At 33.5% G+C, this 18,530-nt stretch overlaps 1 protein-coding gene across 1 annotated transcript; it reads left to right on the top strand.

Annotated features, from left to right (window-relative positions):
- The first annotated feature begins 8,553 nt into the window (after positions 1–8,553).
- Positions 8,554–18,484, top strand: SNL4 (SIN3-like 4). The gene is made up of 24 exons (XM_021437288.2): positions 8,554–9,017; positions 9,133–9,325; positions 9,887–10,045; positions 10,143–10,326; positions 10,411–10,509; positions 10,631–10,795; positions 10,880–11,201; positions 11,574–11,710; positions 12,074–12,149; positions 12,233–12,262; positions 12,513–12,790; positions 12,887–13,041; positions 13,406–13,533; positions 13,637–13,891; positions 14,416–15,114; positions 15,228–15,319; positions 15,956–16,597; positions 16,698–16,798; positions 16,884–17,022; positions 17,111–17,263; positions 17,378–17,541; positions 17,617–17,728; positions 17,854–18,036; positions 18,173–18,484. Exons 2-23 carry the CDS (start codon positions 9,249–9,251, stop codon positions 18,025–18,027), a joined length of 4,341 nt encoding a protein of 1,446 aa, XP_021292963.1. The 5' UTR covers positions 8,554–9,017; positions 9,133–9,248; the 3' UTR covers positions 18,028–18,036; positions 18,173–18,484.
- Positions 18,485–18,530: the final 46 nt, after the last annotated feature.

The raw sequence follows: 18,530 nt of genomic DNA, 5'->3' as shown, positions 1-18,530 counted from the left end.
ACATAATAATTTATTTATTTTTAAATATTAAAATCATAAAAAATAAAATTCACATAACAAAAAAAAAACCTGACAAGTAGAAGATAGAATCTACGTATGACATAATAAAAAAGAAAAAAAAAGAATATGATTGATGGTTTATATAAATATATGAAAAAAAATCTATAGAGCTTTAAAACGTATGAGTAAATAGAATAGAAACAAATAAATAAAAATAAAAATAATATAAGTTAAAAAATAAAAAAAACTTTAATATTGAGTCAAGCATATGAAATTATTTTGTTATTCTTTATTTGTAATAATTATTAAATAAAAATTTATTATGGGGCGGTTATTGAGAAAAATATATAAAAAAATTAAAAAAATTATTTAGTATGAAAAAAACTTTTAAAATTTTGGAAGGGGCTATTCATAAAGAAGCTTCACCCTTAGCGAGGATCGATATTCAACGTTATTTACCATCAAATTAAAATCAAGTTTACATGTACATATGTAAACCAATCTTCATAACTGCAATTCAAATGTAGATAAACCAATTATTTTATCTTGTAACATGCATGCGTACAAATATAAATGTACACTACTTCTCATCAATGAAAGATAAACAAGTTGTAAGCATTTTTTAACCTGTCTCATACACTGTTATCTATGCTTTTTAATGGTATCATAGTAAAACAAGGTGAAATATAGCAAGTAGCCTTTATTGAATCTATAGCCACTCTTGCCTCCATTCATGTCTCTATGCAACAAACCTTAACCACCAACCTCATTTTTATCAATTACCTCTTAAACTCAACTCCATTAGTAATTTTAAGAGGAGTTTGTGAGAAATAGCGTTGTTGATAAGCCCATTTCAAAAATAGCCATCACTATAAAATTAACTATTTTTACTTAATTTTTACCATGAGTTGACAAAATTGCCTTTAAAGACATTTCAGACAAATTAAATGCTTTCAATTTTTCTCCCCTGCCATTCAGCTGCTGTGCTCCTCATTTTTCTTTCTCGCCATCTAGCTTTCTCTAATTTTACCACTATCACTACTTTTTGGTCTATCTCTCGTCATCTCGTCATGTCGTTGACAATCTACAGATCAAAGAACATGACATAGAAGATAACAATGTATTTTTAAGTTTATTAGTTTACATTCACAAAACCCTCTCTTTGTCGATTTCTCGTCATTTCATCATTGATCTACAAACTAACATGCATGAAATGGTAAGTAACAACAGGTTTTTGGGTTTATTGATGTGGAGTTTTTCAGTGATTCAAGTCTGGTAGAATATGCCTTGGCATATGATAACTCTATAATATAGAGTTATTTGGGCTTAATTTTGACAATAATTTAGCTTGGTTCTTATAGTAATGCATAGAAATTAATAGATTTTATTTAATTTTTTTAAATTAGTTAATTTAGGTGAAACAACCTAATCTTAGTTAATTTTATGCTTAATTTGGTATCAATATGGTTAAGATAGGATTGATTTATTTATGCTTTTGTAGGTGTTTGATGAAGAAAGAATTTTAATGGAAGAATGAGAGCAATTTCAAGTTGCTGACCTCCAATGCACATGTTTTGGTATTTGGGCTATAACTTTCTTTATAGAGCTCCAAATAAAGCAATTCTTGACCATTGAAAAGATAAGAGAAAAATCTACAACTTTCGTGTTTACCACTTCACCCATTTAGGCTTGGAAGATGGTCAAAAATCTTATCGAATTTGACATACTGTGGCAATCCTATAGCAATTACGATTTCTATTAATTAATTGGGCAAAGTTGTGACTCACATAGTTTAGTGAGGAAATTTAGCTGAAATTGACTTCTTTCTCCACCCAACTTAGCCTAACTTCAAAGCACATAAAATTAACCTTTCGAAGGACTTGAGAGGAAAATGAAGAAACATCAGATTGACATCTACGAGTCAAGGCACAGAGACATTGAAGGAATTTGAAGGATTCAAGGAGATTTGGAGATCGAGAATACAATTCTGGAGTTTTTTTATCTTTTTTTTATTCTCTTATTCTCTTAGTTTTAATGTTTAAATTTTATTCGATGATAATGTGTGACTTGATGGGAAACTAAACTGTTAATCTAAGATTATGATTGAACTCAATATGTAGTTTGAATTATTTATCTCTCTTTTACTTATGTTTGATAGATTTAAGTTATTTATTTCATTTTGTTCTTAATGCTTATAGTTGACTAGCCACCAATTAGATTAAATTAGAAACTTAGGTTAAACTTTGACAAAGGAGATTTAGGTAGATATTGAATGGAATAGCGTATGATTGAATACATTTAATTGATTAGGTAGTTTGATTTGCATATAAGGTAGACATATACCTATAAGACATACTAGCTAAAATTAGAGTACAAACTTAATGAATCTTTCTTCAATATAATTTACATAGTAAATTAATTAAGAGAAGTATTTTTATGAGAAACTTAATAGAGACTTGTGAATACTTTAGGACTCTAGGTTAGCAACTTAATCAATTAAACTGAGTTGAGAGAGAGAGAGACAATAATCAGATGAAATATTGAGGGATATCATAATCTTAAGTGTGGTAGTCATTCACATTTAATAAAGTAATTTGCATAGATTAGTTTTAGTTTTCATTATTAGTTTATTAGTTTCAAATCTTTCTTTTTAATTGTTTAGATAAAATTAGGATATGTTAATTTTAGTAGTTAGCAATAAAAATTAATTCAATCTTTTATGGGATCGACACTCTACTCATCTCTATATTATTTTTGTGATATGTACACTTGCATGGTTAGAAAATTGAACAATGTATAACAAAATAATTTATGCCTTGGTATGTAACATTAGTAAGAAAAAAGAAGTTTTGGTGTGTAATATCTGATGCTAAAACTTTGGCCTTAGTATGTAACATTTGGTGCCGAAGTTTTGGCTTTGGTGTGTAACATCTGGCGCTGAAGCTTTGACCTTAGCATGTAATATTTGCTATTGAAGTTTTGATGTGTAACATCTTCTGTTGAAGTGTGTAACATTTGTTTTTTATTTTTTGTTATTAAACATAGCGTGTAACTTGCTTTATGTATTTCACTACAACATAAACTCTTGGAGTTAAACCATGTAACAACTTTTTTTTCAACTGTAACAATATTTTTTTTGAACATAGCATGTAATAATAATATTTTAAAAACATAACGTGTAACTTGTTTTCTATTTTTAAATTTCACTAGAACATAAACTCTTTGAGTTAAACACTTTTATTATAGAGATAAAGTTTAAAATCAAAAAAAGAATTTAACATGAAAATGAAGATGTATTGAAAAATTATTCAATGTCAAGGATGAAATGGATTTGAACAAAAAGATAAACATGATGTATAACAATATTTTTTTTTCAATATGGTGTGTAACAATATTATTTTTTAAATATGAAGTGTAACTTAGTCTTTATCTTTATATTTTACTAAGACATAAACTCTTGGAGTAAAACACCTTAAACATGACATGTAACAATTTTTTTTTCAACATAGCATGTAGTAACATTTTTTTTCTAAGTTTTTTGAGTTGGCTTTTCTTATGAAGCCTTTACAATAGCTGCATACTATCAGTTCATCTTTAAGGATGTAATTATTAGGCTTTTGGATCCTTTTGCAAAAACCCCACCAACTAAAGAAAAAAAAAAGAAAAGATTTATCAAAAATTAAAATAGCTTTGCGTCCACTTCCCTTTTTCTTTTTCTTCAATTGTTCATTTATATGTATGAGAGGGTGATTTGGATGATGACTTCTCTTTCTTTTTTTATACTTAAAATCTTTTGTTGTTAGCTTTTGCACCTCTGTATCATTTTTCTTGAGTAGTAGTGGTGTTGATTTTTTCTTTCTAAAAAAAACACATTTTCTTCACACATGAATATAAGGAGTTTTCATTAAAGACAATTTTATCCAACAATCTTTCCTCTTGACTAAAAATGATTAAAATTAAAAAGAAAGTTATTTTTGAGGACTAAAAAAAATCATCCTTAACTTTAAGTTATTTGCTAATTGTTGGTTATGATTTGACAAGTTACTTCAAGGTTCAATTCCTCCCCTTAATCCAATGATCATTAAAAATGGCACCATAACCTTGAACTTACGTACACAAACAAGACCAGTTCATCTTCAATATATACTATTGTTGCCTCTTATTTTGAAGCAATTGTTCTTTTCGTTACCACCGCTAAAACATCCCAAGATGCATGGTAGAAACTTTTTCATATGTTTGCCAATAAAACCAAATCCTCTGTAATGTTTCTCAAGGAAAAGTCGACTGTCTCAACCCAAGACATCAAAATCACTACAGAAGATATGCAATTCATGAAAGGTATTGTTGATGAATTAGCACTGGCTCATGCGACGACTATAGATAATCTTGAATGGCTTAGGGGTTGAATAAAATGGATCTAAATTGTCATTAAAGTAAGAGAATCCACCATCATATTTGAAGAGTTTCATGATAAGCTTACGGACTTTGAAAATATAATCAAAGGAGATGTATAATCACTTTCCATCCAAACAACAGCCAACTGTGTTAGAACTATGGCTCCTTTAAGGCAAAGGGAGGTAACTCCGAGATGTCTTTTTCAGCCAAAGTTCTTATTAACAAAAGAAGAAATTTGCTCCAAATGATTATCGTTTTGCAAAATCATTTCACATGTTTTGTTTTGTGATAGACTAGGTCATACTACCAAAATATGTAAAACCATCAAAAACAATTCCAAAGAACTTGTTGCAAACATGATCACCTTATACACTGCTATTACTATTTCACAATCGACCACAAATATGATGACTTTCTTTTTCATCCTTATTTGCTAGTGGCATTTTGTTGTTTGCAACAAATTAAGACATGTATTAATGGGCAATGAACTTTGAAAAATTGATAGGTCGAATGTCACAATAAGGTTGAAGGAAATATTTCAAGGGTATCTAGGTTCACTTAAGGAATGTGAGATGTGTTTGGGATTCGACCTCATGCTCAAAGATAAAATTAATCATGAAATCAAAAGTATAACGCAGTGAAAAAAACAAATAAGCATTTAATCTAAGAAACAACTGAATTTCACAAGATCAATATTTGTATTTTTTTCATGTAATTTTTAACTTAAATATAAACATTTATAAGTTTAGTATTATATATCTTATTCTAGATATCGTAATCAAGAGTTAATTAAATCCCGAAAGCTTATGATGAAGTAATAAACTCGAAAAGAGAATAAGACGGTCTAAAATCCTATAACCCAAAACTTTGTTTCTTCACTTTAAGGATTTGTTAAATCTTTAATCACCCAAGTGTTTGACATCTAATAGTAATATATACAATGACCGAATAAGACTTTCTCAAAGGTAGAATTTTACTTGTTTAGGAAGTTTTGTTTTCAAAACAAGAAGACCAAAAGTTCTTCCCAAATCTTATTTCTGTTAGACAAAGAAAATTATTTTTTTCTTATTTTGTATGAAATGGTTAAGAAGTGGCTGAAGGCTTAGAGTTTTAGTTGGCTAACATAACATATTTATATAGCCAAACTAAGTTGTAACTTTAAATACAATAATTGTATTTTTATTCAATTAAGTTTTTGTGAACTTAATCAATTTCTCACTTTATTTTGATTTATTCCAATTAAGTCCAATTTAATTGATTATACTTATTTAATCTTAATCATGTCATTTAATGTGTTTGACTTATTAGGCTTATAACATATTGACAATAAATATAATCATAATTAAATATCAATTTGATAATTAATTTAGATTTATAAATTATGAATATCATCTATTAATTCATCATGATCACCCAAATGTTAAAAAGTTAATTAAAGAATTTCACAAAGTCTTTTAGTGATAAGCCTTTTAGTGCAATATGGTCCTTTCAATAAATATCCCAAATATGTCATTAAGCATAGCTCGGTGTCTACTTATGACATTCCATATTAGTTCTCATAATTCATGACTAACTTTAAGAATTTAGAAAACTAACTTTCCTCAAATTCACCATGCTTTGGCCAAAAACTTTATACAAGTTAATCAAGAATTAAGAACTAGTGAGATGTGTCCTTTCATATCACTTAGGGTGATGAATCCTTTCTTGATTATTCATTCACCTTCGTATGCTTCATAACATACCCAAAAATACCCTGTTCAGGCATCTGGTCGTCTTCAGATCCATAGAGGTAAGGTGAAATCAAAATACGTCATTTCACATACAAGATGACCTAGTATCTCAAGTTTAAAGACTAGTTGCACGACTATCACATGAGAACATATTTCACAGACACTTAAATGAAATTTCAAATGAAGTTCTCATAGTAAGTCATGTTCAATGAACATGTCTTTTAAAAAGCACCCACATGTTATCCTTAACACATGTTATCCTTAAGTATCTCAGATACTTCAATTTATAAGATCCATTGCCTACTTTCCAAGTAAAGAGGCTTAACATGTATCAGTCTTTGAGTATTGTCAATGCCCTGTCTTGAAAATTCAATGATCAGAAATAATTTTAAGAACATGACTTTGATGCATAGTAGTCTCATAATTATAACAACTTTACAATTCTCTTACAAGGCTTTTATGTTCCATGGACTTCATCCAATTAGTACTTACTAACTCCTTATTATTGCATTAACATGAATGAAAACCTCCATTACATATAGTTATGGGATTAAGTATGCATTAAATGACAATATATATTCTTTGATCAATCTAATTGACTCTAGAACATATACTAACAAGATGAACTTGACTCCCTACTAATAAAGAAGCTTTCTCGAAAGGTTGAAGAAGCCAATGATTTGCAATGTGTTACGTCTGCTTACAAAGGTTGTAAATAATCTCCACATGTATTGTTATTGTAGTTGAGGTTTCAAATGAAGATGACCATGTCTAAGAATCATTTTTAGACATTTTAAATATGTAGCGAAAGGAAAACAAGTCTGGCAGTGAACTATACAAGGAGGCATATGTTAGATTATCGTGCTTGTTCTCTTCTCCTATTTTGTTTTCTTCATTTCTTCTCTTTAGGTCATCACTGATTTATATGTTTATATGGGATTATGAGTTTTTAATAGTTGCAAATTAACTGCATTGCCTTTTAGGTTATTGCCTTCACCATGCTTGATCTGATTCTAGAATTTGCTAAGTTCCTATGGGATAAGAATAACTTCTTGAAAATCATTGTCATCTATACGTTCCATATTGGTGTGAGCTGTTGTAATAAAACTCACAATGAGATAGATGATTTTATAGGAGTTCAAGTGGCTTGTCCTTGGAGGAGCTTGAAAACTAATCGTCAATACTAATACTAATACCAGCATGACCCCCTCAAAGATATCAGATAATGGGATTTAAAACTTGTATTGAGTTGATACTTAATGGTTATCTCTTACCCTTTTTTTTGGTTCATTCCCTATTATTAGTTATGCACAATGTGCATTTCTTATTTGTTTGTTCTTGGGAATATATATATATATATATATGTAGATAGAGAGAGAGAGACAGAGAGAGAGAGAGTTATATTTAAGTTCATCTTGAAGCCTTCTGTGTCTAAAATAAACATCTCATTGCAGGGTGGTTCCTTCAGCTCAAACAAAAGACACAAACTCACAGGAAATGTCCAAGGCCTTAGAAGTTTCAGTCCCAATAAGAGCCCAACATCGGAGGTAGGCCTTGTGAGTCCATGTTATGAATTTAACGAATGGAAAACAGGTGGAACAACCAACAAGCCCATGCCTAACCTAGCAATCAAGCAGTACTTCTCCTGCGTCACAGAACCTTGGGCTTCCATTATGATCCATGATTGCAACTGGGCTTAATGATTTGAACAATGTCAACCCCCAACTGGAATCACAGAGTCAGACTTGGCCCAGCCCTTAACTTCCCAATTGCACAATCCAATTCCAAATCCAACAACCGCGACATTTGCAGATAAAACTTAAACAACATTTTGCCTTGTTTTGCCAAAAAAGCGAAAGGGTGAAATTAAACTGCCCCTTATATCTTACCTTCTGCATGTGGGATTAACCTACTTCAATTTCTTTTTAAAAATTTTTTAAGCAATTTAACTCTAATGAGTTCAGACTTATACTTTATGCTTCTTCAGCCTAACTTCTGTTATCACCCGACGAAAAAACAAGAACAGAAAGGGATGAATTTGCCTGAAAGAATGAACCCATTTGCCCTAACCCTAAAAATTCACCCAGAAGCAGGCAACCCTTGAATAGAAATTAAAACGCTGTGCTGTGCTGTGCTGTGCAGTGCTTCAATTTCACTTCCATCACATGATAAATTCTCACCTTTTCCCATTTTTCACCCTTCCATCTTTAATTAATTACCCAAGTTGCCACTGCACTCCCAATGTTGATTAACAGGTTAGTTCGCTCTTAAATTCACTCGCAAATCCCTAATCAGACACTAATTTTATTATATGCCCATTTCGAACATTAACCGCCTATAGCCGGTAAACCCCCGCAAAAGAAACCGGCGAACGGCCGTCGAATGAACTATCCCCACACCTCCTTTCTCCTCTTCTTAGTAAGGGATTGTTTATTCCTCCCTACCAAATATATCACAAGTCCTAAGGTCTCTTCCTCTCTTTAAAAAATAAACATCAACAACAAACAACAGCATTGTTTCTTCTCTCCGAAACCCAAAAAACGGAAAAAAAAAAAAAAAAAAAAAAAAAAAAAAAAAAAAAAAAGAAGAAAGAAAGAAGAAAAAGAGAATTTAATTGTCGTAGAATTCCCTCTCTTAATCGTTTTGGCTATCATCACGAGAATCCTCCAAAAGCAAAGAGAAAAAACCTACACATCTGAAGAACACAGTTTTCTTTTCCTTGCTCGAAAAATAGCTTGCTTAGGAAGAGTTAGTTCCTGCTTTTTAATCTTTTACAATTTAGGGAGTTCAAGAGAGCGACTGTGTTGGAAATTATCTTCATTACCGTGCCTTTGTCTGCAAGTAACGTGAATTTACTCGGAAAATTCTTTTCGGTGGTGATCTGTTGGAGAGGTGAGGGAGAGAAGGAAATAAAGTTTCTTCGTTTCTTTATTTTCTGTTCGGTTTTGAGATCTGCTTTTTTTGTTCGTTTGTTTGGTTTAAGCGACTGTGTTTTGGTTGATTGTAGGAATTCTTTTTGGAGATAATCGAAGTTCGAAAGCATGATTCGTTCGTGAAAATAAAGAAAAATAAAATAAAATAAAATAAAAGAGAAAAAGGTTTTTGTTTTGTTTGGAGCAAGAGATGAAGCGGTCTAGAGATGAGGTTTACATCGGCGGCTCTCAACTTAAAAGACCGGTGGTTACTTCTCGAGGAGAAGGGTATACAAAACTTTTATCTTCTTTCTATATTATTATTATTATTATTATTATTATTGTTTTTAAATATCGTTTTTTGATTATGGAAGTTAACAATGAGATTAAGTTTCTAATTACAGGTCAATTACCATGGCTGATTTTCTTTCTCTGGTTTAGTTTAGTGGATTTGATTAGTGTAATTGCTTGTTTATTTTTAGTTTATTTAAGTTCGAGCTCTTTTATAATTGTGAATTATCTTTTGACCTTTGATGAAAAGATCATTTTTTTTTTTTTGGTGGTAGGAATTTGATTTTCTCTAAAGAGGTTCGGAGATAGCAAAATTAGTAAATATTCTTTCTTTTCTGGATGGACATGTTTCGAGTCTTTCTTCTTTGAATAGTCCATGTAGTTTTACAATACGGTTTTAATTTTGTGTGAAGAAAGGTTAAATGATCTGAGCTGTTGATCTTCTTTTTCAGGTGATAATGACTTATATTTTCTTTAATTTTATGTGGTAAAAATGTGCAATGATTTACTGGAAATGTTCTTTAATCTCATGATGGGTTATGTCTTTGGATGATGAAGCTCTGGGCAACCACAGATGGTGGGAGGGGTGGGAAGTACGCAGAAACTGACAACAAATGATGCGTTAGCATATCTCAAAGCTGTCAAAGACATATTTCAAGATAAAAGGGAGAAATATGATGACTTTCTTGAAGTAATGAAAGACTTCAAGGCTCAAAGGTCTGATCATTATGATTTCTTTAGTTTTTCCCTTTATCCTCTGGTAATGTTTGGGTTAAGCAATTTCTGACTTGTGGTACTGGTATGTTGAGTGTAGAATTGACACTGCAGGTGTCATAGCAAGGGTGAAGGAATTATTTAAAGGGTATCGAGACCTAATTTTGGGTTTCAATACCTTTTTGCCTAAGGGATATGAGATCACACTCCCACAAGAGGATGAACCTACCCAAAAGAAGCCAGTGGAGTTTGAAGAAGCTATTAATTTTGTGAACAAGATTAAGGTAGAAAATTTGTGTCATTTCTAAATTTTATGAGAGAGGTTGTTTGCCTGAAAAGTTTGTGATCTCATTATTGGATTCTTGCAGACAAGGTTTCAAGGTGATGACCATGTCTATAAGTCATTTTTAGACATTTTGAACATGTATAGGAAAGAAAACAAGTCTATCACTGAGGTCTACCAGGAGGTATGTTAGGTTATATATTCCTCATTTTCTCTGTTTTCCCCCCTTTAAATTTTGGCATGGTTTATATACTTTTAGCCTAGTATGTTGGATTTTGATGATTAGAAATTACACTCCCTTATAGGTTGCTACTCTTTTCCAAGACCATCCAGATCTGCTTTCGGAGTTCACTCATTTTCTGCCCGATACCTCGGCAACAGCATCTAATCATTATGCTTCCTCTGGCAGAAACATACCCCGAGACAGGATCTCTGCTATGCCTACAATGCGTGCAGTGCATGCTGACAAGGTTTCTTTTAGCCTAATCCTTAAATAAATTCTGGTTACATTTTGACAATCAAGCTAACATTTGATTTATGAAAATATCTGGCAGAAAGATAGGACTACAGCTTCACATGCTGACCGTGACCTCAGTGTGGAACACCCTGATCCAGATCACAATAGAGCTATGATGAAAGTAGAAAAAGAGCAACGGAGACGTGGCGAAAAGGAAAGGGACAAGAGAGAAGACAGAGATAGGAGAGACCGAGAACAGGATGATCGAGACTTTGAAAATGATGGCAACAGAGACTTCAACATGCGGTTTCCGCATAAACGGAGTGCAAAACCTGTTCGTAAGGGTGAAGACTCAGGTGTTGAACAATTGCAGCAAGGTGGGGATGGCGCCACATATGATGATAAAAATGCAATGAAAAGTGAGTTTTCTGCTAGATAAAATTTATGGGCATATCTATGGCTGACTAAAATAAAACATAAATAAGTGCTTATCTTGCATGGAAGACGTTTCTATTTTATCTGATAAAATATAATTTTAACACCACATTAATTTAATATTTCTCGTGGGGTTTGGTATGCAAATTGACAAATGTATTCTTCATTAAGTTCCTAATGAATATGCTTATAGTTCTCGGAAGTATTATGAGGGAGATATCATTTGTGAATAGGAATGTTTTTCTTGAATCAATATTTTTGTTACATGGCAACTCTCATCTGTTTGATTTTTATGTAAAAAATGGGGTGGTTGTAAAATTTTCAGATCTTTATTGACTTAGTTCGTTCCATGTCAGGTGTGTATTATCAGGAGTTTGCTTTCTGCGAAAAAGTGAAGGAGAAGTTACGAAATCCTGAACATTGGCAGGAATTTTTGAGGTGCCTTCATCTCTATAGCAATGAAGTAATCTCGCGCACAGAATTGCAATCATTGGTATGGTTAACAGACATCTCTAGTTTGTGAATTTATTAATTTCTTCAACTCACATAAAGGCTTTGTTAGAGGGATTCATGTAGTTTATCTTTACATATTTTAGTTGGAAAACTTGAAGTTTTGTTATGTTTTTCAACTGAAAAAAGCTCAAGGTATTCTGCAAATTTCAAAGGCTGCATTTTTTGAATTGACCTAAGCACTTTGCAGAATTCAACATCACAATATTTGTACCCAATAAAACAAAATCATAATTTAGCATCACTCTTTTTGGATACAATTCCTTTAGATATATATGAGAACTGCTCAGTTAGACACATGACTGAAATGAAACAAGTAACTTTCGGATACTTTTTCTTGTGCTAGGTCAATGATTTGCTTGAAAGATACCCAGATCTGATGGATGGATTCAATGAGTTGTTGGTGCGATGTGAGAAGAATGGTAACTATTTGAGACAAATGCTTTAAGTTTTCTGATATAAATTCTGCGTTGTCAGTGTTGACTAATCAAATCCTATTATACAGAGGGATTGCTTGCTGATTTTGTTAGTCAAAGTAAGTTAAACTATCTCTCACCCCTCATATTACCTTCAGTTAAATGTTCTTGTAATTTAGCATAAAACAGAGTGATCATTATAACAGTTTTAAGCGCAATTGTAGATGCATGTTAGACAAAACTAATGGATCATCATGGTTGAACTGAACTCACCTCTACTTTTGGTTGAGTTCCAAAATATTGCTTATTCAACCAACTTCAACTGCGAGCATTTAGTTCAAAGTCCTTAGCAAGTTATTATGCTTGCAGAGTTATTGCGGAATGAAGGCCAGTTACCTAGATCAGTTAAGATGGAGGACAGGGATAGAGATCAGGATCGTGAAAGGGTTGATGGGGCCAAAGATAGAGACCGTGAAACCCGAGAAAGGGATAGACTTGATAAAAGTTCCTTTGGCAATAAAGATGCAGGAAGTCATAAGGTTTCTTTATTTTCCAGCAAGGATAAGTACATGGGAAAACCCATTAATGAACTTGACCTCTCTAACTGTGAACGCTGCACTCCTAGTTATCGACTGCTCCCAAAGAATGTATGCAGTTTTTGCTTCTTACTTATCCTTGTTAATGTGATCTAGAGGATATGTTGATGCTCTTATTAATCACTTTACTTGTCTAATGCCTTGCAGTATCCAATACCTTCTGCAAGCCAGAGAACAGAGCTTGGTTCTGAAGTTCTCAATGATCATTGGGTTTCTGTCACTTCAGGGAGTGAGGACTACTCTTTCAAACACATGCGCAAAAACCAGTATGAAGAAAGCCTATTTCGATGCGAAGATGACAGGTTGATTCTTCCTTTAGCTGTTGATTGTATTTTACTCATGTTTTGCCTTATTATTAGTGGGTGGTTATTTTGTTTCACTTTAGCTCTATTTGAGTACTTGGTTGTGTTTTATGACATCACTTAAGCTCTTGTTAAAATTACCTTTCCTGTACTTGAGTTTTTCCTCTCTCTCTCTGCGCATGGGTGCTTGCCTGCAACTTCATGGCCCTTTACAGCTTTGTTAATTGTTTGAAATAAATTGTGTATGTGAGCCTTCTCTTGCTCAACTTCAAATCCCTTTATGGAATTGTTGATTGCTTAAAATATATTATATTATTTCACTTATAATTAGTTTGGGATTAACATCTTTTTTCCATGTTGTCAGGTTTGAGCTGGATATGTTGTTAGAGTCTGTGAATGTAACAACCAAGCGAGTGGAAGAACTATTAGAAAAGATTAACAATAATACTATCAAACTAGACAGTCCAATTCGTATTGAGGAGCACTTCACAGGTTATAAGCTGACTAATGATGAATAAAATATCTGGATATGCATTTTATGGCACACCTTTTCCTTCATTTCCTGATGGCTGTTCTCTTATGATTGTCACTGCAGCTCTGAATCTTAGGTGCATTGAACGTTTGTACGGTGACCATGGACTTGATGTGATGGATGTATTAAGGAAGAATGCCCATCTTGCTTTGCCAGTTATTTTAACCCGCTTGAAGCAGAAACAAGAAGAATGGGCAAGATGTCGTTCTGATTTTAATAAAGTTTGGGCTGAAATTTATGCTAAGAATTATCATAAATCGCTTGATCACCGTAGCTTCTATTTTAAGCAGCAGGATTCGAAGAACTTAGGCACAAAAGGTATCTTCAGACCTTTCCTTTTAATTAGATTAAAGCTTGATTGTTGAATACGTTGGTATGTAGGAGGATCATATTGCATTATACGTTTCATATGTTCGCATGCAGTGGGATTCTTTTTTTGGTTGAATAATCCTGTGATTTACCATAAATACCAACAGAAAGTACTGCACTATCATATTAATCAAAGCTGGTCTTGAAAACTTGTATTTGGTAGTGACTTTATGTTTTCTCATGTCCTTCATGCTCTGGGCGGTAACTTCATGCATATTTGATAGATTCTATTTTTTTAAACAACGTATATGGCATCTCTTTGTGTAGTTTTTTTAGTTGTTTGGCTTATTCAGTACAAATTTAGTACTTTTAAATTACTATTAATAGTGGAAATGGGTTTACTAATTGAAAATGATTTATTTGACTCTTTGAATAATTTTATAATCTTGTTCTTTTAACTGAATAATTCTATTAATATTTAGCTGCCTTGGATATCATCAGTTTTCATTGTCCATTTTTCATATTTTTTACAGCTTTATTGGCTGAGATCAAAGAAATCAGTGAGAAGAAGCGCAAAGAAGATGATGTGCTTCTTGCTATTGCTGCTGGAAACAGACGACCTATTATTCCAAATTTGGAGTTTGAATACCCTGATCCTGAAATTCATGAAGATCTATATCAGCTCATAAAATATTCCTGTGGAGAAATGTGTACAACTGAACAGTTGGATAAAATAATGAAAATATGGACCACCTTCTTGGAACCCATGCTTGGCGTTCCTTCCCGTCCTCATGGAGCTGAGGACACTGAAGATGTTGTGAAGGCTAAGAACAACAATGTCAAAAATGGTAGTGCTATTGTTGGTGAGAGTGAAGGGAGCCCTGGCGGAGGTGCTGTTGCCATGAATTCCAAACATACAAATCCTTCCAGAAATGGTGATGAAAGTATTCCACCTGAGCAATCAAGTTCTTGTAGGTCTTGGTTGCTGAATGGAGATAATGGCATCAAGCAAGATGGTTCTGCTAATACGGATCATGTTGATCACAAGAATGATTCCTCCTGTGATGCTCCTCATCAAGATAGAGTGCAGCAGGTTAATCCAGCTAATGGTGATGAAATATCAGGGGTCAGCAAGCAAGCCAGTTCTAGTGAACGATTGGTCAATCCAAATGCATCTCTTGTTGCTGGAGTAGAGCAAAGCAATGGAAGAACTAGCATAGAGAATACTTCAGGTTGCTTAAGGCCTATAAATTAGCTCTATTGTTGATGTCATGCTAATTATTCTGTTGACTTTTTTTTTTTAATAAAAATTAACTAAAATGCTGAGATATACTTTTGTTGCAAGGTCTTAGTGCTAATCCATCCAGACCTGGTAATGCTGCCATTGAGGGTGGACTTGAGTTGAAGTCAAGTAATGAAAATTTACCTTCATCAGAGGTATGGCAAAAGTAATATTGTCCTCAAGATGAGGAATAAATTATTTTCTTTGCATCATTATTGTTTTCACCAATATCTGTCCCCAGTGGTTGATGCCCTTTCTTAATATGATAGGAAACTGGAACCAAGCAAAATGTACTTTCTGTTGACGATTTAAAACTCTAATCTATAACATTTACAATTTTAAAATTTGGATATCTTGATACTAATGACTCATCCCCTGCTATTTCTTTTATTGGTATTTTATTGGACTGGTAGAATTTCCTCATAGGGTATCTAGTATGTGACTTTGTAATGGTGTCTTTGAAAAGCACCTATTACTGTTTATAGAAGATGTATGTAAAAGTAAGTATTAGCTAGCATGCTTTCTGTGATTAAACAGCCTGGCTTAAGTCATAGATGGTTAGTAGGAAGAAAATTTTAGGTTTTGGATTTTGAGACTTTGTGATGGTGTCTTTGGAAAGCGCCTATTACTGGCTATAGAAGGTTTATATAAAAGTAAGTATTAGCTGGCATGTTTTCTGTGATTAAACAGCCTGGCTTGACTAACAGTTTGTGGGAAGAAAATTTTAGGTTTTGGATTTTGACAGTTATAATCTTATTGTGCAATTGTGTTGACTTTCATATATGCTGCAGGGTGGCGATTGTTCTAGACCAATCTCATCCGGAAATGGGATGGTGACTGAAGGCATTAAAAGTCACAGATATAACGAAGAATCAGCTGGGCAACTTAAAGTTGAAAGGGAAGAAGGTGAGTTATCCCCAAATGGGGATTTTGAGGAAGACAATTTTGCTGATTATGGAGAAGCTGGTCTGGGGACTGCCCATAAGGTGAAAGATGGTGCAGCAAACAGACAATACCAGAGACATGGAGAGGAAGAAGTGTGCTGTGGAGAGGCTGGGGGAGAGAATGATGCTGATGCTGATGATGAAGGTGAGGAAAGTGCTCAGAGGACATCAGAGGATAGTGAGAATGCTTCTGAGAATGGTGAGGTTTCGGGAAGTGATTCTGGTGAAGGCGACTCGAGGGAGGAGCAAGAGGAAGACATAGACCATGACGAACATGATAATAAAGCAGAGAGTGAAGGCGAGGCTGAAGGGATGGCTGATGCTCATGATGTGGAAGGAGATGGAACATTATTACCATTTTCAGAACGTTTTCTACTAACTGTAAAGCCCCTTGCAAAGCATGTCCCTTCAGCATTACATGAGAAAGAGAAGGGGTCACGGGTTTTTTATGGAAATGACTCATTTTATGTGCTTTTTAGGCTTCACCAAGTAAGTATCATTCTATTGAAGAAATATTTAGCTAATCATTATTGCTGTTTGTAGTATAGTGTGTTCATCAACTTAGTAATTCCTTTGCACAATTTAACAGACATTGTACGAGAGAATACAATCAGCAAAGATTAATTCATCATCTGCAGATAGGAAATGGAGGGCTTCAAGTGATCCAAGTCCTACTGATCTCTATGCCCGGTAATTTAGTTTTAGTTCTGGTGCTGCATGGAATGTGAAAAGGTTGTACAGTTCATGTTTAACTTAAAACTCCTTTATAGTACAGGTTCATGAGTGCACTTTACAATTTACTTGATGGCTCTTCTGATAATACAAAATTTGAGGATGATTGCCGAGCTATAATTGGAACTCAGTCATATGTTCTGTTCACGCTGGATAAGTTGATATATAAACTTGTCAAACAGGTAATGCACATTTCTTTTCCAAAGTTTGTCCCTTTCTTTCCCTGTGTTTCTGACCTTGAATTTTTTATCTTTGTGGTGCTTGCCACAGCTTCAAACCGTTGCAAGTGATGAAATGGACAATAAGCTTCTTCAGCTCTATGCCTATGAGAAATCAAGAAAATCTGGAAGATTTGTTGACGTTGTTTATCATGAAAATGCCCGAGTTCTCCTTCATGATGAGAATATATATCGTATTGAATGTGTAAGTCTTACCAATTTTTTAATTTTCCTTTTATTTTTCTCTGGTTGATTGTTTATTTGATGTCTAATACAGAACTCTCACATGCACTCTACATTTTATGTTTCATGACTGCAGTCATCCACACCAACTCGTCTTTCCATTCAGCTTATGGACTATGGGCATGATAAGCCTGAAGTGACAGCTGTTTCCATGGACCCTAATTTTGCAGCATATTTGCACAATGACTTTCTCTCGGTTGTTCCTGAGGAAAAAGAGAAGCCTGGGATTTTCTTGAAGAGGTACATAGATGATAGACAAAGTTGTTCGCATCTATTCCATGGAGTTATCATGACATACTAGTGTGGTGTTTGCAGGAATATACGCAAATGTGTAGGTGGTGATGAGCTTTCTTCAACATCCCAGGTGACGGAAGGACTTAAAATAGTTAATGGTTTGGAGTGTAAGATTGCTTGCAGTTCTTCCAAGGTATATCATATTAGAAATTTCTTCTCATTACGAAGGAATTTTGTTGCACCATAACGGTTGCATTTCTTGTCATTGCATATATATATATGCACGATAAGTTGACAAGTGAAATCTGTGCCTTGTAGGTTTCGTATGTTTTAGATACGGAAGATTTTTTGTTTCGGATGAGACGGCAGCCGGCCTCACATCAAAACAGTTCATGCCATAACCGGGCAAAGGTTTCAAATGGTGGTTCAATTAAGCTACAACGGCAACAGCGATTTCAGAGATTGCTACTGGCGTATACTTTAATGGCTTAAGTAGATAAGGTACGTCGGTTTTTGCATTGTATGTTAATTTATCATTTTTCCCTTAAAGGAGTGTTGACATATTGAGTTTAATCCTTTATTTATGATATTTTATCCAATTGAAGTATCCGGCATCATGTTGACATGTTTGCTTCAGATTTTCTTTGTTTTTCAGTTGGATATGGGCATGCATTACATACACGGGGCGCTGAGGATGAAAGAGTTGACAGTGCCACAAGTGGAAAACCTTTTTGAAACCATCTACAATGTACCATCATATAATTTCTATCACTCACCAACCAAATAAGAAGGTATTGAGGAAAAAGGGATGAGGCTCAATCAAAAGATTGTAGTTATATCTTGTAAGTTGGTGGTATTTGAGCCACTGTCGTGTACATAAGAGAGGTAATATCTGCTGTAAAACCTGAGATATATGTTCAATCCATTCATCTAATATTTTTTTTTTGGCCTTTTGTGCTTTATTATTCATCTAATCCACATGCATTTGAAGGATA

Source organism: Theobroma umbraticum, unplaced genomic scaffold (assembly GCF_002168275.2).
Source record: "Theobroma umbraticum cultivar Fairchild unplaced genomic scaffold, ASM216827v3 scaffold_20.0, whole genome shotgun sequence".
NCBI classification, from domain to species: domain Eukaryota; kingdom Viridiplantae; phylum Streptophyta; class Magnoliopsida; order Malvales; family Malvaceae; genus Theobroma; species Theobroma umbraticum.
This window is presented reverse-complemented; position numbering and strand designations above follow the sequence as displayed.